Source organism: Garra rufa, chromosome 9 (genome assembly GCF_049309525.1).
Source record: "Garra rufa chromosome 9, GarRuf1.0, whole genome shotgun sequence".
NCBI lineage: Eukaryota > Metazoa > Chordata > Actinopteri > Cypriniformes > Cyprinidae > Garra > Garra rufa.
In genome coordinates, this window is record NC_133369.1 from 10,532,810 (window position 1) to 10,559,079 (window position 26,270).

At 35.4% G+C, this 26,270-nt stretch overlaps 1 protein-coding gene across 1 annotated transcript in view; it reads left to right on the top strand.

The window, feature by feature from the left end:
• The window catches only part of LOC141343145 (zinc finger protein ZFPM2-like), a 98,548-nt gene that overhangs the window by 19,919 nt on the left and 52,359 nt on the right, over window positions 1-26,270 (top strand). The window contains exon 5 of the mRNA XM_073847746.1: window positions 1,667-1,778. Coding sequence (XP_073703847.1) covers window positions 1,667-1,778 — 112 coding nt within the window. The remainder of the gene's footprint in view (window positions 1-1,666; window positions 1,779-26,270) is intronic.

Here is a 26,270-nt window from a genome sequence, read left to right on the forward strand (position 1 = left end):
CGCTCGCCTTCTCCTCGCCGAAAGCCGTCCGCATTCTTTTTGCAATTCCCAGGCACCTGAGATCAGGCCGTAATCGGAGAGATCAGAAACTGGATCGTTGGGAAAAATTTGGGCTGATAATTCCACACTCTCCGGAGTTAAATGAGAGGACGCTGGGCTGGTGGAGAGGTTATTGATACTGAACACACCATTAAACTCTAGAAACTGCTTGAGCTTCAGTGTCACTTCTCATCATGTCCACATATATATCCCAGAATTCTCCTCTTCTCCTTCACCGGAGAGACTAGTAGTCTTATTCTTTTGTCTGTCCTAAAAAGGTTCAGATTTATATTTATTAATCAAGTCTTGACAATAAGGATGACCAGTGTCATGTTGTCACTACTTGCTGTTTTTACACTTAATATTTGAATTTTTATAATGTATTAAATGTTTTTAATGTATTAAATGTTGTTATTAACAAAATTGTGTGGTCTGAAAGCTTTTTTAATGATTTGAAAGAAGTGTTTTATACTCCCAAAGCTGCATTTCTTTAAACTAGAATATAGTGAACACAGTTACAGTAATATTATTACAATTTAAAAAATCAATTTTCTGCAAAGCTTAATTCTCAGCAGCCGTTAATCCAGTTCGTGTCTTGCTACAAAAACAGGATTTTTTTTCTAAAAAATAAATAAATAAATAAATACTAACCCCAAACAAAAACAAAAGTTTGGGATCAGTAAGCCTTGTAATGTATTTTTGAAGAAGTCTCTTATGTTTATCAAGGCTGCATTTATTTGATCAAAAATACAGAAAAAAAACAGTAATGTTGCAAAATTGTATTACAATATAAAATAATGGTTTTTATTTTAATGTACTTTAAAATAAAAATGTATTCCTGTGATGCAAATCGGAATTTTCATCAGCTGTTATTTCAGTCTTAAGTGTCACATGATTATTCAGAAATGATTCTAATATGCTGATTTATTATTAGAATTCTCAATGTTGGAAACAGTTCATTTTTTTTTTTTTTTAGGATTCTTTGATGAATAACAATTTAAAAGTACAGCATTTTATATATTTATATAAAATATAAATCTTTTCTAACAATGTAAATCTGTGCTATCACTTTTTATTAATTTAACACATCCTTGGTGAATAAAAGTATTAATTTCTTTCAGAAAAAGAAAGAATGAAAATGTATTGAACCCAAAACTTCTGAACAGTATTGTATATTGTTACCTTTCTATTTGAAATAAATGCTGTTCCTTTTAACCTTTTATTGATCAGAATTATGAAAAAAGTATCACAGGTTCCAAAAAAATAGACAACTGTTTTCAAAACTGATAATAAATCAGCATATTAGAATGATTTCTGAAGACTGGAGTAATGATTAGCTTTGTATCACAGAAATAAATTACATTTTAAAATATATTCACATTAAAAAACTGTTGTTTTAAATTTAAATAATGAATAACAATATTAAAGTTTTTTCTGTATTTTTGATCAAATAAATGCAGCCATGGTGAGCATAAGAAACGTTATATTATTAAATGAAACATATAATCTTTATTGTTGAGCTCTGTTGAAAATCAAAAAGTTCCTTGTGCTTATGAGCTTGTTGCTAAATTGTCCCTAAATAAACTAATGATTTGAGTTTGTGTGTGTGTTATCTCCACCGCTGCAGAAGACGAAGCCACACGTCCCGCTGGTGCTGAACGCAGGCCCCAGGTGGCTGCTGGATGTGACTTGGCAGGGAACAGACGACAACAAGAACAACTGTGTGGTTTACAGCAAAGGTAAGAGGACGCTTTATCTGGCCCGTACCAAACACACCAACACTGCACACTTCCGCTATCTACATCTATTTTCTTTCTTTTCTTTTGACCCGTGTGTGTGTGTGTACAGCTAATGCTCAGAGATGTTTTGTGTGGCGTTTCCGTGGTTCCCGTGTCTCTTACATCTATTAGCAGTGTGATTTGTAATGTAAGGTCGTGGGGTCACAGGTCATTGTGGTTTTGCTATGACAAATGTCATTCGCTGACATTTGCTTTGTTGACATTATTTTCCGTGTTTCCAAATGCATTTCAACAGCGGATGGCCCAAAGGCGTGACTGATTCACGCGTGTTTCTTCAAGCATAAAGCTGTACACGTGTAGCAAATCATCTGGATTTCAAACGCCACATTAAGATCTAATAACCCATCCGTGCTGTCTAAACTTCACACAGTATGAGTGACAATACACAGCTTCAGGTAGCAACACGTATTCCACCAGGATATCATAATTTCTACAGTTGTTATTACTGTAAAATCATAATAAATTCCAATCCAGGCTCATTGAAATACATGCTTGTGGCAATATTTGTACGAAATGATATTACATTGCCTCTTGCACATTTTGCATCAATTTCAAAGTGAAATTTCCAGTGAGTGGCGCAAAAAAAGTTTCCAGTTTTAATAAATCTGGAAACATTTTATTATGTGTTCTTCTAGGTATCCCAGCATTTCGGAAATTAAATGTCCATTGAAAATGTGCTAAAAGGTTAATGCTCTATCCTGTTAAAATAATGTACTAAACACCAGCTTAAACATAGCCAGTAGTGTTAAAGGAGTAGTTCACTTCCAGAACAAAAATGTACAGATAATGTACTCACCCCACTGTCATCCAAGATGTTCATGTCTTTCTTTCTTCAGTCGTAAAGAAATTATGTTTTTTGAGGAAAACATTTCAGGAATGATCTCCATATAGTGGACTTCTATGGTGCCTGTGAGTTTGAACTTCCAAAATGCAGTTTCAATGCAGCTTCAAAGGGCTCTAAATGATCCCAGCTGAGGAATAAGGGTCTTATCTAGCTAAACCAACTGCCATTTTCTAAAAATAAAAATGTATATACTTCTTAAAGGTTGTATCAGCGATTTCTAGCCTAAAACATAAAGTGTCAAATTCAGCTGACCTTTCATCACGATCCGCTCGCTGCCTGCCCCATAAATTGTCTGTGAAAAAACCGCGTCTCTCTGGTCAGCCTAGGGTCCGAGATATGCAAAAAAACAATCGGCGCTATCAACTATTCCACAGATAAACAAACCGTGTTCCAACCAATCAGCGTCAGGGGGTTCGTGTTGTGGACTTTCCTACTGGTGCAGGGATGTGAGGGAGGCGGAGCGAAAGTCCACAACACCAAACCCCTGACGCTGATTGGTTGGAACAATGTTTGTTTTTGCTGTGGAATGGTTGGTAGTGCCGATTGTTTTTTTGGCATATCTCGGAACCCTAGGCTGACCAGAGAGACACGGTTTTTTCACAGACAATTTATGGGGCAGGCAGCGAGCGGATCGTGATGAAAGATCAACTGAATTTTACACTTTATGTTTCAGGCTAGAAATCGCTGATACAACCTTTAATCTCAAATGTTTGTTTTGTTGTAGCTCTGCGTGCACTCTGCGCATTCCGGTTCAATACAATTAGGGTAAGTCGAAAAACTCCTATCTCATTTTCTCCTCCAATTTCAAAATCATCCTACATCGCTGCAGAAGCACCGACCCAGTGTTTACAAAGTAACATGCAAAGAAGATCAAACACCCTTTACAAAAAAAGGTAAAACAGCAATGTAGGACAATTTTGAAGTTGGTGGAGAAAATGAGATGGGAGTTTTTTGACATACCCTAACTGTCTTGAACAGGACTACACATAGTATGCATGTGCATGGCAGAGCTAGACAAGATGAGCATTTGAGGTTTAAAAGTATATAATTTTTTTTTTTTTTTTTTTTTTAATGACCTATTGTTTTGCTAGAGATAAGACCTTTATTCCTCGGCTGGGATTGTTTAAAGCCCTTTGAAGCTGCATTGAAACTGCATTTTGAAAATTTAAATTTATGGGTACCATAGAAGTCCACTGTATGGGGATAATTCCTGAAATGTTTACCTCAAAAAACATAATTTCTTTACAACTGAAGAAAGAAAGACGTGAACATCTTGGATGACAACGGGGCAAGTACATTATCTGTAATTTTTTGCTCTAAAAGTGAACTAATCCTTTAACGAAAGCAAACCTGAGGTAAAAAGCATTTAATGAAGTAACCATGCCATATTAGCTTGCCTCTGCAAGTCTTTGAATTCTTTTGTTGTGACTTGTGTTTCACGAGGCTCATAACTAATGCTCAGCATCGCAGCTGCAGTGCTGTACCGGGTGAGCTACCGAGCAAGTTTACTATGCTTAGCTGTTTTTTTGATGCAAACATCAAAATGTATTACAAATAATGCACTGTGGTAAAACTGTTTTGAGGTTGTAACATAGTATTATGCAAGAAAATGCTATAAAAAGTAGTCTTTATTAAAGGCACAGTATGTAATTTTCGGCACTAGAGGGCACATATTCAAAACAAACAAAGAAACAAAGGCTTAGTTTGATGACACAGTAATTGGGTATGGAATCATGGAAGTTGTTTTATCCCCACGGCCGATACAATCCGATGGGACTCGGGCGGAAATCGTGTTCATAGATGAGCTAATGTATTAAAGATTCATCAACTTCACTGAAGTATGAAGCCGTGTGAAACTGAAAGCTGTGGAAGTGATTGAGATGAGTGTGACACGGCTTGAAAGCAGCAGAGCTTTTATTATGCCACTCACGCTCTTTCTGGTCATGGGTATATGGGGTAAAGCAGCACTGTTTTATCATGCTAAATCCATTTGAGTGTTAAAAGTTTTGTTATAATGTTACTCTGTGCGTTCATCACCTGTCTTAATAAAACGCGTAACATATTAAAGTGTCTTTGGGGTTTCCATGTTTTCTACAAATGATATATGACGTCATTGGCAGGCGATGCAATGACAAGGGACAGGACACTAGTTAACAGCTTATTTCTCTGGATTTAAACATTCTCAGAAACATGTGGGATAATGTAAGTACACAAATCAGCAAAATATATAACATTGTTCTATTGGTTTTTGGATTGTTTCATCGAAAAAGCATACATAGTGTGCCTTTAATCGATAATCTGGCCCGTAATCATAATTTGTGTCAACAGGAATAAAAGTTGTCTGTGTTTTATTGCCATTTGTGGTCATTTCAGATGGAAACTGCAGAGAATTGTGTATATATAGGTATGTTTTTAAGAGTTTTGCAATTGTAAGTTGCAATTTACTGTAGTTTTACAGTAGAAACATTTAACATTTTTCTGAGGATGATGTGTCACTCTATAAGCTGTTTGGGGTTTTTGCCTTTGCTGGGTAGTTACTAGTGTGTTGTGTGTGGTCACTATTTTGCCTTGAGTCCATCAGTGTGACTCTGTGATTACAGTGTGATTTGTTCTTATCCAGTAAGTCTCTCATCAACCTCTTCTTAACAAGGTTTTAGCTTAGGTGTTAGCAATGTAATTTGGTTAATTTCAGTCTTTAACCTAGCCATTAGATGCAATTGAATTTGAGCAAAACGGTTGTTTCCCTGATACATTTTTGTAAGGGAAGCGTGCTGACATAGCAGTTTGAAGTGTTGTTTTTTTATGAACGCCTGCTTTGATGGCAATATTGCATTGAGGTGCATGTATAAACAAGTAAATAAGCAAAGTACAAGGATTTCAGAACGAGAGCTCTCATTTAGCCGAATGTTTTCGGATGATTATGACTCTCTCTGCGTCGAGTTTCTTCCCCCTCAAAGTGAACACGAAGCAGACGTGGGATTTTTCGTTTCCCAGCTCTCATCTTCTAATCACTGCACTGCACTGTGGGGCTGATCCTCTTTACCAGCGCCTTCATTTGTGCACTTTATCAGCAAATCATTAAAGTTTTGATAAGCAGTTAAAGAAGATTACGCAGTTCTTTTAAAATCGTCTAATCTTTTTGCCAGGAGACTGAATATGGGAAACAAAAAGGCTAATAACAGGATTTCTGGAGTGTTTTGTTAAGTCTCTGTAATTTCTTCTCTGCCTTCGTATTTATTAGCGAGAGGGACGACTCCACTGCGAGGTCACCGATTCATCTTTGCTTGACTGTATTTTATCAAACGGATAGTTAGGGTTTGAATGCTGATTGGTCGGATTGGATAAATGTAAATGCATTCTCGTTTTATTTTTTACATTTCTATTACTTTTACTATCTTATAATGCTCACTTAAAGTTAATATTTTTATACATATTTTAAAAATATTTTAAATAATATTTTAAATATTTAAAATACAAATAATTTACAGAAAAAACACATGAATTTCACATGTTTTCCACATGTGATCACATGTGTCCATAAATTTTCCACATGTGGTCACATGTGTCCACATATTTTCCACATGTGGTCACATGTGTCCATATATTTTCCACATGTGGTCACATGTGTCCACATATTTTCCACATGTGGTCACATGTGTCCATATATTTTCCACATGTGGTCACATGTGTCCACATATTTTCCACATTTGATTGATTTTCACATGTGGCACATGTGTTCTGCACATGTCACATGTTACTCTCACATGTGGCACATGTGAATTTCCCATGTACACATGTGCTTTGCACATGCTTTCACATGTGAATTGTCACATGTGCAGAATCACATGTATATGTGGCCACATGTGACCACATGTGTTTTTGCACATGTGAAATTCATGTAGTTTTTCTGTAAGGGTATCAAATCTAAAAAAAAAAATAATCCGTTACCATTTTGTTAATCAATTGTAATGATGCGTAAATTCACTAGAAACAATTAAGATTATTTAATTTATTTATTTACTGTGGAAAAAAATAGAATTTTAATATCAGCCATTGTGCCATAACATTCTTTTGTTTGTTCATTCATGGTATGCACTTTTTTGTAAGTGCTTGCCAGACAATGAGAGACAAAATGAATAAATAGGTACATTTAAAAAAAAAAAAAAGACTCTAAGAAAAATAATGGCCATTTTCCCTATTGGCTGACACACTTGTTTAGGATACAGCACACATTTATTGACATTTTATTGCAAATAGTTGCATCAGCGTTCTCTCAAGGCCTTGAACGTTCACAGTCCAGTCCCTGTACACAACATCACCCTCACCGCGCTAAAACACTTTCTGTGAACAGACAAACATGGTGAAGATGGGAATTGTGTGTTTGCTCCAGTAATAAATGCATCCCACAATCCTGTACAGTTTAATCGGTTATATTCAGGCCTGTTGGGTGTGTGTGATTCCCTGCGGGCGGCTCTGAGCGACCAATGGAGGACTCACTGAAAATAGCGCAACAAGAATAATCAGGAAAACTAGGAACAACCAACCTGTAAACATCTTTTTAGCCTCGTGTTATTCCTCTGTATTTCTTGGTTTTGGCTCAAATGAAATATGTTTATTGCCGTTTCTGAATATAGTTGCTTCGGATTGTCCTGTATAAAAAAAAAAGTACGTTTTTTTGTTTAACTTGAATCATTACAAGGTCTATAGACATTTCTGCTGTTTTTGCCACTGTTGTGTGATTATCTCAAGGAGTTTAGAGTTATAATGTATTAACAAAGCGAACAGTGGTTGGTTGATTTATATGTCAGTCAGATGTTGTTTTCCTACATAAGTGGGATTCTTGGCCAGGTATATGTTTAGAGTTGAAAGTCTGGCTCTTCGTGACTAAATTGACTGAAGCAGCTTTGAATTGTCACAAATCTGACACTTATTTCGTCTTAAAGCCAATTTATTATTTATGTAACTTAGTTGTGTTGTGTTTCTAAGACGTTAATGTGCCTGACAGACACTTAAATGACACTCAAAATCAAATTTATTCTTTTGAAATTTGGGCAGCAGACAGTTGAGCTCTTGTGCGTTTGGACAGCAGATATTCAGCTCTAGTGTGTCTGATTATTTAAAGGTCACCTAAATTTTTTGCTCTAAGCCTCTTAGAAGCAGGAACAGTCAGATAGAGCATGTCAGAGGAGTCGAGGGGGAAATTTGGCCATTGTGCGTGTGGAAATTGACCAGTGTAACGAGAGCGTTTTACATAAGCTCATAGACCGCAGGACTGGACTAATTCAGTGTGTCTTTGTGCAGCTCATATTCTGTAATTCCTCTCCATCTGATTCTCCTCCGCACATCTCTATTGTGCGTCTGCGTTGACGGAGTCAGAGCAGAGACATGTTACCTTGACCTCCGTCGCTGCCTTGACCTCCTGCCTTTTCTTTTCATAATCTTCTGTCTCTCATCTTCTATCTGTGCATATAGACACTAGGGATGGGAATCATAAAGAAGTGAGTGACACTGATTCAGATCCTGATTTGACTTAAAGGGATAGTTCTGCCAAAAATCAATTAATCTGTCATTAATTACTCACCATCATGTTGTTCCAAACCCGTCAGACCTTCGTTCATCTTCTGAACACAAGTTAAGATATTTTAATGAAATCTAAGAGCTTTCTGACCCTGCATAGACATTAGGAACTGTTTCAAGGCCTAGAAATGTAGTAACGACATTGATGAAATGGTCCATGTGACATCAGTGGTTCAACAGTAATTTTATGAAGCTATGAGAATACTTTTTGTGTGCAAAGAAAAACAAAAATAACGACTTTATTCAACTACCTTTCTGGGTCTCGAACTGTGGTGCCTTGCCTTCAACAAATGTCATTAAAAATAGTTTGGAGCTCATTTGTGATTCCTTAAAAGAAGAGTCAGATCAGCCTATATCAGACATGCTGTGTGTTTGTCATTGCATGTAATGAGGCTTTTGTCTTATAAGTAATTATTAGCACCAATTTCTACCTCGTAACATTTTGTTGAAACTCACAGTTATGATTGTTTTTGCAGTAGTGCTGTAGATTTAATATCAGTGCAGAAAACGCCAAGAAGCGCTATCAGAACCAAATGTCATGCAAATGTTTTGCTTGCCACATTTATTTGGAACCAGTTCTGAATGCAAACCCATTCTCCGTTCCCAACCCTAATAGGCACCGAACTGTTTCATCACTGTACAAACCGAACCTTCAAACGTATATTTATCTCCATTTGCGTGCATGTCTTTGTGTAAGCGCAGTGCTGGGTGAGGGGTTTCACGCTGACAATAAAGCGCTCGAAGACGGACACATGCCAGCTGAGTTTGGAACGACACAAAAGACAAACGCTGTCGTGTTTTAAACTGTTAAGGCCATTAAATTGTTTTCATTTCATCTTCCCCTTTGAAAGGCACGGAGGCAAAGCACACGGAGGTGCCAGGGTTATTATCTCTTATCTTTGAACAGCGGAAAATACTGCGACGCATAATAACCAAACAACTGAACACAATGTAAAATTTCATTATCAGGGTGTTAAAACTGGGTTGTACCCTGAAGGGGTCCCCACCACAGCTCTGAGCGCCAGCGTAATTATGTTTAATTAAAATACAACAGAGATCAACAGAATCATTTTCATTAGGAAATTATTAATGATTCTACCGTAACAATAATTGATTGCAGTGAGCTGGGCTGCAAGAACAGACGGTCAGAGAGAGAGAGAGACGGGCAAGTTGCATAATTTTAAGTTGAGAGCACACACACACACACACACACACACACACATATAAACACACTTGGTTGACATAAAGTGTATTAAAACAAGACAGTGTCATTGTACTGAGACCAGAGGCTAACAAAAGGAATCGTGTTGAACATTGCCACATTATATTTGATGAACTTTAACATTGTATGACTACCAACAGGAGAACTGAGAATTAAAATAACCTGAGACAACTCTTACAGCTGCTGTTTACTATGGCACAGTACTCTCTTAAAAATAAAGGTGCTTCACGATGCCAAAGAAGAACTTTTTTTTTGTCTGAATGGTTCCTTAAAGAACTTTTAACATCTGAAGAACCTTTGTTTCATAAAAGGTACTTTGTGGTGAAAGAAGGTTCTTCAGATTATAAAAAGGTAAGAAAGAGATGGTTCTTTAAAGAGCCTTTGACTGAATGGTTCTTTGTGGAACCAAAAACGGTTCTCCTATGGCATTTCTGTGAAGAATCTTTTAAAGCACCTTTATTTTTAAGAGTGTAATGTGAGTACCATGGTACTTTATATAAAATGGTACTGACTCTTTACCATAATCATGCACAGATCAAATATAACCATACTTACCAAACCATCACTTACAAAAAAAATGTTTTTTGGACATGCTACCATGCTAGTATCATGGTATTCTCTGTTTACTGTAAATACCATGGTATATGAATTTCACTACTGAGACACTATGAACTACTAAATGAAATGCTAGATGCATTTCAAAGTACCATAGTATTACAACTGATGCCATGATTTATTTGTAAGGCTAGTAAATGTCCTAAAACATGATATTGCTATAGTACACATCCAAAAAACATGTTATTACCTTGGTCCATATTCATGTCCATACATAAGAAACACAGTTATAAAATGATAAATAAAAAAATATCTATGCAACCCTGGACCACAAAACCAGTCTGTAGCAATAGCAAAAAATACATTGTATGCGTGGGTCAAAATTATAGAGTTTTCTTTTATGCCAAAATCTTTAGGATATTAAGTAAAGACCCTTTAGCAAATTTCCTACTGTAAATATTTTAAAAACTTAATTTTGATTAGGAATATGCACCGCTAAGAACTTCATTTAGACAACTTTAAAGACTTTATTTTATGTATTTATTTTATTTTATTTTATTTTTGCAACCTCAGGTTCCAGATTTTCAAAAATATGACTGGTTTTGTGGTCTAGGATCACACATATAGAATTATCATCATGCATATTTAAAAAAACCATGGTATTATCATGGTACTGTAACTGCACATATTCAAAAAGCCAAAACCTACTATAGTATTACAATGGTGCATGTTTAAAAAAACATGGTATTATTATGGTACATATTCAAAAAACATAACACTGTAGTAAATTTAACAAGCATGGTAAATGCCATGGTACACGAATTTGAGGACCATGGTGTATTTCAGAGTACCATAGTATTACCATCAATGCTTTATTTTTTCGTAAGGAGGGTAAATGTCCAAAAAACATGATATTGCTATTGTACACATTCAAGAAACATATGAAAATGTGGTATTACAGTGGTGTAAAAAACATGGTAATACTATAGATGTCCAAAAAACATGGTCTAACCATGTGAAAAAAATGAAATCGCTATTACGTGTTTCAAAAAAAGGTATGACATTACCATTGTGCATATTCAGAAAATATGGTAATATAATGGTAATTGGAGGAAAAAAGACATTATCATAATACCATGGTGTATGTTCAAATATGTATTACTGATTCTTTAAGCAGAAGGCTTTAGTGACACTGCTGTGTTTCACTCTGCATAATTTGTCAGTATGTACAGCTTTAGTAGCGCTGTGTGTGTGAGTGTGTGTGGATCACAACCTCCTGCTGCTACTATTAATTATGATTCAATTGTGTAGCTCTGGAGCTGCTAAGAGTGATGTTCAACTCCCCCGTGGCATTTCTAATCAGCTCATGAAGTACCTGCACCTGGAGTGAGTGAGTGAGTGAGTGTGTGTGTGTGTGTGTGTGTGTGTGTGTGTGTGTGTGTGTGTGTGTGTGTGTGTGTGTGTGTGTGTGTGTGTGTGTGTGTGTTTCAAGAGTGCGCGCACACCTCCTCTCTTGTAAGAGTGTGTGTGGGCTTGATGATTTAACCTGCATAATTGTATAATCGATGTTGAGAAATGCCTGTGCATCGATTTCCAGAGGGCAGACAGATCTCAGTGTCAATGTGAGAGCTGAGCTTTAACACACTGTCTGGAGCTGAGCCTTCAATACAGAGACAGTAAACACTTCACTTCCTGTATCCCACAATACATCAGCAGATTATGGCAATACATCTGTAATGCAGAGCTCTACATGGAGGATACTGAAAGAATATAGACTTTAAACATGCTGGAATGCAAGTCCTGGTCATATTTCACTTCAAAAAGAAAAACAAATAATCTAAATAATAACTACACATCAAAAAATGCTTTTCTTACTAGGATTTTTTGTCTTGTTTCCAGCCAATATATCTACAAAAAATCTTTTCTTTTAGATGAAAAATTATTACCTAAATAATCTGCCAGTGGGATAAGTAAAATAATTGTATTTCGAACAGAAAACAACATTATTTTGCTTGTTTCAAGCAAAAACTCACTTAATTTTGACTTGTTTTTTCTGAAAAAAAACGATTACTTGTCAAGAAGATCCTTCTTGATTTAAGAATTTTTAGATATTTGGTCTGGAAACGACAAAAAAATCTGAGTAAGAAAAGCATTTTTTGCAGAGTATGTAATAAATAACTATAAGTATAATATATCTAAACATAAATATAATATTTAATAAAATATAAATAAACATTTTCATATATATGAAGAAAACAAGGGGTGAAAACTTTTTGAATTTGAAGATTAGGGTAAATTTAACTTATTTTGTCTTCTGGGAAACTTAAGTATCTACTGTAGTTTCTGAAGGGCAGTACTAAATGAAAAAAAATGAAATTTAGGCAAATTGAATTTTTTTTTTACAGTTTTATTCGGTTCAAAAGTTTTCACCCCCTGGCTCTTAAAGGTCCCATATTGTACACATTTCTGGAGGTTTATTTTAATTGTTGATGTCCTTAAGTATATATATTTGCGGTATAAGTGCCAAAATCCATCTCAATACATTTTTACAGCTCCTTTTTTATGAGCTCTGTCAAGAACAGGTCCATTCTGGCCCATCTAATTAATATTCATGAGCCTCTCTTGTGATTGGCATGTTGTTTTCTGAGTGACTCACAGCCAGGCCAACCACAAGTAACTACGGTCATGTATGCTGTAGCCTAGCCCAGAGTCTAGCCTGCTGTGGCTTGCTGATACTCAACAGGACATTTCAGAGCGATCATTAATGTTTTTTTCTTTTTCAAACACCGAATGCAGTAAGCTACGTAACTGTTGCTTTAGTAAAGCCCCTTTCACAATGCGCGCTGATTCCAGAAAATTACGGGAACGAGCGCTGTGTGAACAAAAGCCAAAACCAAATGCCACAAAGGCAGTGTTGTAGTGATGATGCACGTTACCCTGCAACTCTTCACTACGAAAAAAAGTGGAATGAAGCAGCGATCAGGGAGCTCCTCACTATCACCGCTGAAGCACAGATCGTTCATCAGGTTAGTTTCAGTTTAGTGAAATGTAAGCGTCGCATTACACCTCACATCCAAATGTCACGTGTCTTTATGGGTTGTGTGTAAAGCACGCACAGATTCTGGAAAATCACTTTGTGAATGAACCAAATCAAACAATTCCGAAACAAATCATGGGACACATTCTCCGTGTATTTTCCGGAATGGCTGTGTGAAAGAGGCTGAAGTTGACGTGCCACTGGTCTTTTATATTAACGTTGTTTGGAAGCCTGTGCAATGATGTAGTTTCGACGTCTATCGACTGAACAGCATTTTCTCAACTTGTTTTCGTGTTGTTGTTGCTCAACAATGGCATGGACGCGATGTCTGGGGGTTTGACAAAAGGAGGGTGGGACGGTGGTTGGTGACTGAAGGTGGTGACTGAGTAGATCGGACGTCACATTTTTACGGAAGTCACAGCGGCTTGTGAAAATGAACAGCTACTTTAAGCAGGCTGTGTGCAGTTTACTGTGGATTGACTGTTTTGAAACTCATATGGTTGTTACATAGCCCCTAGACCTCAGTTATCATGAAAAAAGCCAGAAAATTTCAATTTTGACAATATGGGACCTTTAATGCATCGTGTTTCCATCTGGAGCATCAGTGAGTGTTTAAAACCTCTATAATAGTTGCATATGAGTCCCTCAGTTGTCCTCAGTGTGAAAAGATGCATCTCAAAATCATACAGTCATTGTTGGAAAGGGTTCAAATACACAAAAATGCTGAAAAACCAAAGAATTTGTGGGACCTGAAGAATTTTTCTGAAGAACAGCAGGCAGTTTAATTGTTTAGGACAAACAAGGGACTCATAAACAACTATCACTAAACAAACAAACAAACAAACAAACAAACAAAAAAAAAAAACAGCTGTGGATCATTCAGATAACAACAGTATTAAAAGTCAAGTGTATGAAACTTGAGTCATTTTAATAAATTCAACTATTTTCTCTTGTGGACTATATGTTAGGGCTGTGCAATATATCAAACGAATGCGATATTAAGCTCGATATGGCGTAGCTTGTCAGAGATTTACGTCTCTGTGTATCAATTGCCGCTCCAGCGGAACCTGAGCGGAACGCACGTGATGGAGATTTACTACTAATCAAAGCACCGGCTTCATTGACTAAACACGCCTCACAATATCGTTCGATATATTGCACAGCCCTAACTATATGTAAATGTATTTTATGAGAAATATCTTATTCTGGTCAGTATACTCAATAAAAAATAGCAGGCATTTTGTACGATCCCTCTTATTTTGGTAAAATACTTACCATTGTGAAGATTCCGCAGGGTGTATGTAAACTTTTGACCTCAACTGTATATTTTTATTTATTTATTTTTGACAGTATTTTATTGATCTCATGACTACATTATTACATACATTCATATATAGTACTATTTTCATTTTGATTGGCGCGAAATATGACACCCATCCATTCACTCAAACACCCTCCCTCCAAAATGATTGACAGGTTGAGATCGGCATCTGATTTGCTAGATTTTTGATTGGCTACAAAAAGTGGTTGCTGCTCCCCTGGCTCTTGTTTTGCTGTTTCCAGAGCCTGCGGCTGTCACAGAGACAGGTGTGATTTCTCAGGACACACATTTCCTTGATATTCAGTGTGTGTGAGACGACGGGGCCAAGAAGCTCAGTAAAATAGATGTCTACAGTAGGAATAGCAGCTATATTTTCATGTTTACTTCTTCTTTGTGTACAGTGGGGTGACAATCCTTGTTTTGTGTGCTGTGATTCTTCACACTCGATCTATATGTACCGTGATGCTCATTTCCCGTTTCTAAATCGGTAAAATCCACCCACGCCGTGGCTATTTTTTCCATCTGCAGACATTTTTCACCATGTTTAAGCACATTATTGTGATTATCTATCTCTTGCGCCTTTGGACATCAGCATAAGTGGATTTAGAGGCTTTCCTGTGTGTTGATTTTAAGTTTGGGCTTGAGTCTCTTTAAACACGGGCAGAATGGAGCACTTATCACCAAACGATTAAGAAGCGAAAGCTAATGTGATTATGAATATCATCATACGTTCTTACAGCATAATCAACAAGGAGCACTTGAAAAAGAGTCGTTGACATATCTGTGAGTGTTTAACTATAGAATAATTGAATGGGAAATTACTCTCCTAAAAGCGGCTATATATTTGTTTGCCTTATAAGCTCTTGAACCCTTTGAAGTCTCAGAAACCAATGAAACAAATTGACCATTAACTCATTTTTAAAAAAATCAGCCATTTTATTCTCGAAGAAAGAAACATTTGGTCTTATAGTAACAATTAAATGCTATTCACAACCGACAGTGCCTTGCGAAATTATTCATACCCCTTCATTTTTTTCACATTTTGTTATGTTGCTGCCTTATGTTAAACTACTTTAAATTACTTTTTTCCTACATCAATCTACACTCCCTACTCCATAATGGCAAAGCAAAAAATACGTTTTTAACATTTGTGCAAATTTATTAAAATAAACTGAAAAGATCCCGTTGCATACTGTAAGTACTCATCCCCTTTTCTGGGACACTCGAAATTTAGCTCAGGAGCATTCATATTGCTTCTAGATGTTACTACACTTCGAGTGGAGTTAAACTGTGACAAATTCATTTGAATGAGTGTGATTTAGAAAGGCAAACACCTCTCTGAAAAGGTAAAACAGCTGAAAATGCATATCAGAGCAGAAACCAAGTCCTGAGGTCAAGATAACTGCCTGTAGAGCTCAGTGACAGACTTGCGTTAAGGCAATGATCTAGGGAAGAGTTCAGAAAAAAATCTGCTGCATTGAAGGTTCACAGAAGCATTATCCATAATGGAAGACGACTGGAACAACTAGGACTCTAGAAAATGTCTGCCAGCCCCCATCCAAGCTGACACAGCTTGAGAGGTGAAAAGGTGAGGCAAAGAATGGCAGATAATTGCCAAATGCAGATGTGCAAAGCTTGTCACATCATACCCAAAAAGACTTGAGGCTGTAAAGGTGCTTCAACTATGTACTGAGTTAAGGGTATGAATACTTATGCAATGTACTTATTTCAGTGTTTTATTTTTAATAAATTTGTAAAATGTGCAAATCTGGTTTTTGCTTTGTCATTATTATGGTGTATGGAGTGTAAATTTATGTGGGGAAAAACTAATTTAAAGCAGTTTAACATAATGCTGCGACAAAACAAAATGTGACAAAAATGAAGGGGTATGAATACTTTTGCAAGGCAATGTATTTTAAATTGTAGGTTAAATTGAATTGTAGAGCGGGACTTGATTAGATTCTTTGGGATTTGATTGGCTCATAAACAGAGAGATTTCATTGTCAAGCACCTTGTGTTATAAATCGGAAGAAAGAGATTTGATTTGAGGAAGATCGTGCAGCACATCTCTTCTAAAGTCTTCCGGTGTTTAGGTTTGGGAGAAGAGAGCAGGAGAGAAAGTAAATGGATCTGAAACCATCAGGCAGGTCACCTGCCGCCCACTGAGTGAGGATGGATCCAGTCATGTCGTCTCCTCGGCCGCAGGGCTGCACTCTTTATGCAGCATAAAACTACTGCCCGCATCTATACCTCCTCCAAGAGGTCACTAATGCCACATACACGTTACATTTACTGTACACAGTTTGCTGTACACAGTTCCCTTATGTGTCATTATCACTTGCTTTGATGTTAAAGGCATAGTTCACCCAAAAATGAAATTCTGCTACCATTGACTCACCCTGAAGTCATTTTAAAACCCTACGACCGTAACCAAAAAAAAAAATGTCTTATTCACTGTCAATACTATTAAGATTTATAAAATGGCTGATATCACAAATCCCTTCTACTGTTCAACTCGTCCCAAGCAATACCTAGTTTCTGAAACTGAAGAGGCTTTTGTTCTTTAGTTTTTTTTTTTATTACACTATGCTTTAATATAGTGTAAGTGCATTGTATGCTTTAAATGCTTTATGAGTTACAAGTGATTTTGAGTTGTTTAGAGTAAATGTTAACCTGGTAATATAGTTGAAATACTGTTTGGTGATATATATACAGCTTTCTCAGTATTTTGGCTTCTTGATATGTGACCCTGGACCACAAAACCAGACATTAGGGTACATTTAGATTTATACATATTTATACAATAAATAAGCTTTCCATTGATATATTTTGAATAAATTTGGCCGAGATGCACATATTTGAAAATCTGAAATCTCAGGGTTAAAAAAAATCTAAATATTTAGAAATTCGCCTTTAAAGATGTCCAAATAAAGTTCTAAGCAATGTATATTACTCATTAAAAAATTTTTTATATATTGACGGTAGGAAATTAACATATATCAAAATATATCTTCATGGAACATGATCTCTACTTAATATCCTAACGATTTTTGGCATAAAAGAAAAATCGATAATTTTGACCCATACAATGTGTTTTTGGCTATTGCTTCAAATATACCCGTGCTACTTAAAGGCTTACTTTGGTTTTGTGGTCCAGGGTCACATATTTATGTTTTTGCTCTAAAATAGCTTGAATGGTATGCTACTTTTTAATTAGCGAAAGTAAATAAAATCGACTTTTTTTTAACTCAGTTTAATCAAGCCATTGTTGCTATTATGCAATTACAATTTATTATTGTAAATAAATTAAATCACAAAGGCCATACACATTTTTGTTTGAAATCAATTGTGGAAATCAGTCAAAGTTGTGTATCAGTTCACTGGACAGTTTGAACTGATTCATGGAAATTAACTCTTTCCATGCCAGTGTTTTTAAAAATTTAACAGCCACCGGCAGCATTTTTGACCAGTTTAACTAAAATTTCATGGCCCCAAGAATATTTTGTTGTATGAATATCTGAACATGCAATGCATCAAAATAAAAAACACATGTTTTATTCTAGCTTCAATCATTCTTTTTTTATCAACACTTAAATGTAGGTAAGTTTCATTAAAAAAAATTAAAAAAAACTTTTTGAGCAAAAAGCTGAGAAAATCACATTTTTATAAAATCACTTCCATCAACACTCCCAAAGCTTTTTTTTTTTTTTTTATACCACTTCCTGGATCAACATTTCACTCCGTAACATTAGTCAGTTTTCATTTATTTGTTGTTTCTTGTTGATGATCGCATTTTTTCATACGCATCTGCTTACATATAAGATCACTCGTTTCTGCATCTTCCTTGCCTGTGTTTTTGATCGGGAGATTCTGGGCTCATTCAGGAGATGCATAATAGCACCCCCAAGTGTATAACAGTAAAAATGTGGAAACCCGGAAAATTCTGCATTTGGTGAAAAAAAGAGTTAATAGAATTTACTTTAACTGTGTTATTGTTAAAGCTCAGAATACTGAAAACACATCACATGATTTATGAATGAATCATTCAGATGTTGTGTCAGTATGTTTGCCTGTCCTTTTCACATTCATCCTTCAGACCATAAACATGCCTCCTGACCACTTTATAACTACTGCTTACTCTGGTTAACAACCCCTTCTGCTCTGTTCTTGAGCACTGCAGAGAGAGAGAGAGAGAGAGAGAGAGAGGTGATGGTAGCGCCATCTGTCCAGTCTCTGTGGGTATTGTCATAAAGAGAGCCTAATGTTGTCATCATCCTTACATGGCAGAGGTCATTACCATTTATAGAGGCACATGAAACTTTATGGCAAATGAACTTATGCTGTCATGATGTGAAAAGCAATGAAACAGGATCTGAACAAAAGCTGCAAAATGAACTTGCATGACCTGCCACATAAATTAAAGGCACACTGTAACTTTTGGTGCTCTAGTGGTTAACAGAAAAAACTGCATGCGTCTTGTGGAGGAACAATGTAGCTGGAGCTACTTCTGTGTGTTTATGGATATGACGAGTCATGCAGGTACTGGGCTACTTTGCAGCGATTGTTGCCCCTACAGGTCTAAAAAAGTCTGAATATAAACACTTATTATAGGCATACCGTAGTGATTGTTGTTAAGACATAAACACAGTTTGGTTATTTTTTTAGTAAAATTTTTTTTTAGTAAAATTTTAGTGCTGGGCAATGATTAATCATAATTAATCGCATCCAAAATGAAAGTTTTTGTTTATATAATATATGTGTTTACTGTGTATATTTATTTTGTGTAGATAAAGACACACACATACAGTATATATTTTGAAAATGTATTTACGTGTGTGTGTGTGTGTGTGTGTGTGTGTGTGTGTGTGTGTGTGTGTGTGTGTGTGTGTGTGTGTGTGTGTGTGTGTGTGTGTGTACAGTACATAATGTATATTATATATAAATATATTTAATATATAAACATAAAATTTTTTCTTAAATATATACATGCATGTGTGTGTGTATTTATATATACATAATAAATATATACAGTACACACACATACTGTATATTGTGTACACAAAAACTTTTATTTTGGATGTGATAAATCATTGCCCATCAATATAAAATGTATATTACTTTAACATTTTGCATTTTAAATAATATATTTTATTTACTTTGCATGGGATATTTTACAATTGCAAATTAATTTTAAACATAATGTTATATTCATCATTAGAATCAATAAACATCACTGGAGTGTTTTAGGTATGTGGGTCAAAGACGTAAAAAAAAGCGTAAATACTGCTTTAAATTGTTGTTGTTTTTCCAAAAAAAATATAAAAATGTTTTTTGTTTAATTTAATTACGGTTTGTTTGTTTTTTTTGAGCAAAAAATAAATATCCTACATTTTTCCCCAATTTACAGAAGACACCCACTGAAATGTCATTCAGTGTAACAATCTTGTCAGGCATATTTACAACAAAAATCAATTTATGACATATTAAAAGACAAATTATATTATTTATTTTTACTCATTTAAAACACAATAAAATTGTATATGCTCCCTAATTCTTTTATATATTTTAATATGTACAAGTCAGAATAAGCATGTTTAAATTTTTTACATAAATATTGTTACACTGAATGACAATGTAAAATTATTTCAAGCAAATTTTGACATTTTATTCTCCAAAAACTTATTTGAAACCTTAAAAGTAGACTTTTCTATGGACATAAAATCACTTTCTTTTAATGTAGACATCTTATCGTCTTTGACCCATGTACATAAAATTCATCGCAGTCAAGTTTTTGTAAATAAAATAATTTTATTTCAGACAGACAGAAAAATACAAATATGAAAAATATTCTGTTTTTTGTTCAGTCTGTGGTGTGAAAAGGTTGCAATTAAAGAAAAAACACTTAAGCCAAACATGGTCTGAAGTGTCTGAATAATTTTTGGTCCCAAATTTTTATAACTTTTACTGTTAGTCCACTGTGTGAAGGGTATAATACGTCACCCTTTACTTCATTTTGCTACACTCACTTACATAAATAAAGTATTATGTCCTGCACCCACTAGTAAAAAAAATATCAAAAATTATATCTGGTGTCTGAATAATTTTTGGTTTGACTGCAAGTATGAATTTTGCTGTCATAATTTTTGCAATTATATTTAATGCCACTTGTGGTGTAGAAATGACACATTCACACTTTTACATCTGTTTATGGTGCCTTTACACTCAGACGGCTTGTTTTTAACCGCTCTTTTTGTGCACGTTTATAAGTGAGGGTGATTTCTGGGTTCCGGTCGCCGTGAGGTTGCCTGCTTTTCACTCAAGCCGGGCTTCGGGTTGATTTAAAGACCGTTAGGAATGGCAGCGAGAGGGAGAAGACAAAAAAAAGACTGTCGACAAATCAACTCACGCCGATGCCTCTCAAGGTTTCAGCTGCAACCTATTCAGCAGGAGAAAAGAGAAAAATATATATACACTCTATCCTGTCAGGGGCTTTTGGCTTATCTTGAGTGACTGTCAAGGCTGGGAATATCAGGGAATGGACAGAAACATATAAAATTAATAAGCTCCTGGATGTTGTCGGAAGTTATGATGCTTCCATAAATCCTGGTTTGATCAGAGAGGACAAGGCTTAAAGCCGGAGCCGCCTAACGCACACAGCGAGTGTTTTTGGGCCTGGCTTCTCATCCTGTCGCTGAGATAGAAGCCCTTAGCTGGCGAAATAAGATTTATCTTCCTTCCTCCCCCTTTCATGACTGACAAATCTGAGAAAGCCGCAGGCGACTCGGCAGCCATTACTACCTTTAATAAAGGGCATGGGCTCAGCAAGGTGAAACTTGGGCCAAAGGCAAAAAAAATGCGCAGAAGAGAAAAGAAATTGGCGCTTACTTATCAGTTGTACGTCCCGTGTTGGGTGAAAGGTCGAAGAGCTTTTTGTTTGTTTGTTTGTTTCTTATAGCAAAAGGATGGATGCTATCTGTCCCACCATCCAAACGGCGAGGCTCTCTGGAGTGGTGCAGGTAATATTTCATGTCAAGAATTAGGCAACTGAACCTCTGTGGTTTTTTCAGTGGGTGGCAGAGGGAAACATTGATCATCGTCTCAGCAGCGAACAACGAGGCGTTGGCTTTTTCAAGAGGATGTTCTGTGTGCAAGTACATTCATTGCAGGGTAATTAAATGCTGAGGTGTGTGTGTGTGTGTGTGTGTGTGTGTGTGTGTGTGTGTGTGTGTGTGTGTGTGTGTGTGTGTGTGTGTGTGTGTGTGTGTGTGTGTGTGTGTGTGTGTGTGTGTGTGTGTGTGTGTGTGTGTGTGTGTGTGTGTGTGTGCTTCATACAGCTAGAGCGTGTAAGAGATTGCAGTTGTCATCAAAAAGAAAAAAAACAACAATAACAATGCTTGCAGGACCAAATTAGAAAAACTGGTTGTATTGAAAATATGCCATGCTTTCTGAGCATGTCAATACAAAACGACTCACAAATACAACTGTAACGAAGAAATAAAACAAAGAAGTGCATGCAATTCAAATCATAAATTTTAAATATTTACCTTTAGAAATCATTTTAATATGTGACCCTGGACCTTAAGTAGCACAGTATATTTTTAACACTAGCCAAAAATACATTGTATGGGTCAAAATTATAGATTTTTTTCCGTTATGCCAAAAATCATTAGGATATTAAGTAAAGACCATGTTCCATGAAGATATTTTGTACATTTCCTGCCGTAAATATATCAAAATGTAATTTTTGATTAGTAATATGCATTGCTAGGAACTTCACTTGGACAACTTTAAAGGCGATTTTCTCAGTATTTAGATTTTTTTTGCACCCTCAGATTCCAGATTTTCAAATAGCTTTCAAATGATGTATAAATCTCAATTTCAAAAAATTGACCCTTATGCCTGGTTTTGTGGTTCAGGGTCACATATGCTGATTTGCTGGTCAAGAAACAGTTCTTATTATTATACATTTTAAAAACAGTTATGCTGCTTCATATTTTTTGTGGAAACAATTGCTTTTTTCTTTGAATAGAAAGTTCGAAATAACAGCATTTGAATTAGAAATATTTACATTAATAGTAATATTAATAGTAATAGTAGCATTACATTTAAATAATAGTATGCATGCTTGCTGAAAAAAATTATAAAAAAAAACTAGCAATAATCTAAACATTTAAATGCTAAAAAATTAGTTTTGTATGTAAGCCGTTTCTGCTACTGAATAAAAAATAAAAATGGTAATTGCAGCTTTTTATCTCACAATTCTGACTTTTTTTCTTGCAATTTTGAGTTTACGTCTTGCAAATCTGACTTTTTTTGCTCAGAATTGCATCATATAAACCCGCGATCATAAAATACACATAATCTTTTTTCTTTAAATAGAAAGTACGAAATAACAGTATTTATTTGAATTAGAAATATTTTGTAACATTACATTTAAATAATATTATGCATGCTTGCTTAATAATTTTTTTTAAATAATAATCTAAACATTTAAATGCTAAAAAATTAGTTTTGTATGGAAGCCCATTTCTACCACTGAATAAAAAATAAAAATGGTAATTGCGTTTTTTTATCTTACAATTCTGACTCTTTTTTTTCGCAATTTCGAGTTTACGTCTTGCAATTCTGACTCAGAATTGCGTCATATAAACCTGCAATTCTTTTTTCTCAGAACTGTGAGATATAAACACAATATTGTGAGTTATAAATTCAGAATTGCGGGATATAAACTCACAATTGCGAGAAATAAAGTCAGAATTGCAAGATATAAACTCGCAGTTGCAAATTTGTATCTGGCAATTCTAACTTTTTTTTTCTTGCAAATGCGAGTTCATATCTCGCAATTCTAACTTTATTACTCACAATTGTGAATTTATATCATGCAGTTGTGACTTTTAATTGTGAGTTTATATCACACAATTCTGACTTTATTTCTCAGAATTGCGAGTTTGTATCATGCAATTTTGAGAATAAATTTCAGAATTGTGAGATATATAACAAGTCGCAATAACCTTTTTTTTATTATTGTTTCAGTGGCGGAAACAGGCTTCCATAGTTTTGGCATTACAAAATTTTGAGGTGTTTTTTTTTTTTTTTTTTGGCTGGTGCATTTAATTTTAAACATTTTTTTTTTCTCAATTAATGTGTAAAACTTTTTTAATTAGAAAATAAAATAAAATGATTATGCACCTTTAACTGTGAGCTAGAGGAGATTTTCACCGCTTTAACTATCTTGACTAAAGGTCCTGTAAATGCATTCCGTGAATAAGTGTTTTCTAGGAAATAATTGAATTGAGTGTTTGACGTCTGCGCTCTGGGTGCTTTACTGCTGGACTGGTTCTGAGCTGAAGTCTCTCAGATTATCCTGTGAATTGCTCTACCTGTGAAGTCTCCGGTTCGCCGATGGCTCTTCTGCATGAATTATTCAGATAGGCAGAATCCTCACAAAATGCTCGTGAAGGAAGTGAATTCTGCTCGCTGGTAAACAGATTTTAGCGATTTTCTGCTCCGTATCCCTTCTGAGTTGAGTTGTGCCTCGGTGCCAGCGACGGATAATTACATCACATCTCTTTTTTCCTTTCCAGACCCTTCAAACTTTCCCCTGAACCCATTGCAACCCTTCCCCCACACCCATCGCTTTGTCCGCATCCAGAATCACTTTATACCTCTTACCCCAGTCTCCAATCATATCAGTGGTGAGGAAAAATACTAGACTCATATTAAAATGACCAAACAAATACTTATTTATTTATTCATGTTTATTTAAGTAAACAATGACAAAAAATACATTTTTGAGTTAACCGTTCCAAAACATAAACCTGCTGTAAACAGTAAAGACGCTGTGGTTCAGTGGATCTGGTTCATGTGTGTGTGTGTGTGTGTGTGTGTGTTGTGGGTTGCAGTCTGACCTTCACCCAGGCAGTATTTGTGAGGGCACATCTGAAGCCGCTGACCCGTACTGGGCCGCACTAGAGAGGAACCGCAGCAGACACGAAGGAGTAGCGTTTGGCCAGAGCCCAAACGGGGGAGAACACCCGACCTGCTCACAGCGTGGGCACATGAGTTTGTTTCTGATATTATGTACAGTGTCATAAAACACCTACTGGTGCAGTACAGAGGGTTCAGGGCAGCTCCAGAATTCCAAGGCAGATGGGAGGAAAGGAGACCCACACAAACACACACACACAACCTGGTAAGAATGAGATGTGCTCGTCCAAACTAAAGGTCTGAATAGGTCTTATTAATTTACTTGTCATCCCTGAGAAAAGTTTTATTACTCAGATATTTTTAGAAATCTCAAAATTTCCTTTGTAGAGATGCTAGGTCTCAGGAGACAAATCTGAGAAGCTGTTGAACCAAACATCTCCATTTGGTCTCTTTGCAGGAACAGTTAAAGTATGAATGGGATTTTGCTCTAACTTTGGTGTAGAGTTGCACGATTAATCGTTAAAAGATCACTGTCTTTGACTTAAACACCCATGCAATCTTATTTCCAAATGACAATGGTTTGTCTGTGTCTATTAAACCTTTGACAGGTCATATTGGGACATTCAAATCTGTGTACACTCTGACAAGGAGAGAGCAGTTATCATGTTTATGTATGAAACAGCTTTAAATTCTTTTCAACCACAGTTTTATTTTTGTCTCACAATCATTCATGCTATCCCATAAGTACAGGGATGAAAGTTTATAGTTCAGATATAAACACTGATGTCTACACTGAAAAAAAACAGTAAGTAAGATTTGCTTAATTTTTGTTTGCAAGTTTTTGCACACATACATTTTAAGTAAAAAAAAAAGTATTGAATTAAGTCAAATCTACTTAACTAAGTTAGGTAAAATTAGCAAAGGAAATAAGTCAATTTAACGTGGCTAGTTAGAGTTTGATGAATAATTTCTGCTAAATTATTTTAAATTAAATCTGCAATACTCAAGTACATTTCACTTAGTCACGGTTCATAAAATTTCACAAAACAGTAAGTTACTAAACCTAACAACAAAAGCAACAATAAAACTACAAATTCAAATTCAATACAATTTAATACAAACGTAACCTTTTTAATTATTTATGCCCTGGTGCATGATGGGAAAAACGGGATCATAACATTGATATTTACTTAAAGAATCCTTGTAGACATAACAAACAATTTCAAGTAAAATATAATTATAGCTTAAATTTTTTACAAGCCTAAATTGAGTACTAATATAGATTTACTTTAATTTAATTCTTCCCTGAACTAAATTATTTAATGTAGAAATGACATTTGTTTTTATGCCGCTAGGTAGTTACAAGTGACTGTTAAAAATGTATTTCTCATTGAATCATTCATTCAAGAGATTTGCTCAAAAGCGCTGATACGTTCAGTAATGGAACAAGTAAAATATTTATTTATTAAAGATTTTTTAATAGAATAATGGAATTAATATTTTGTCACAGACTCTTATTTTGCTTAGTTCAGAGTCATGGGAGAGTCGCAATCTCTATTTATCCAGAATCTTAATTTATCCAGAATAGTCCAGCTTTGTTAAGTATTGGCAAATCTGAACACAGTTTGAGACATAATAAAGAGGATACTCATGTGAGGGGTATGTGAGAATACTGCTGTTTTCTCAGAAGGCGTAATTAAGATAATGAGATTTCATTTAGGATTTTCTGTCTTTTAAATACACACTTTGATATTAAAATTTAAACCGATTTAATCATAATTTGATGCTTCGTTGAGGAAACTCATCTAAGAAAAAGACTCCATTTGCTCTCATTTCGATCTCATTGCAGTCTAGTGAAAAAAACTGAGATCTCATTTGGTATTTTTCTCACCTAAAATATACTTCATGATAATTATGTATGGCAAGATGCAGAGAAAGACAGATGGAAA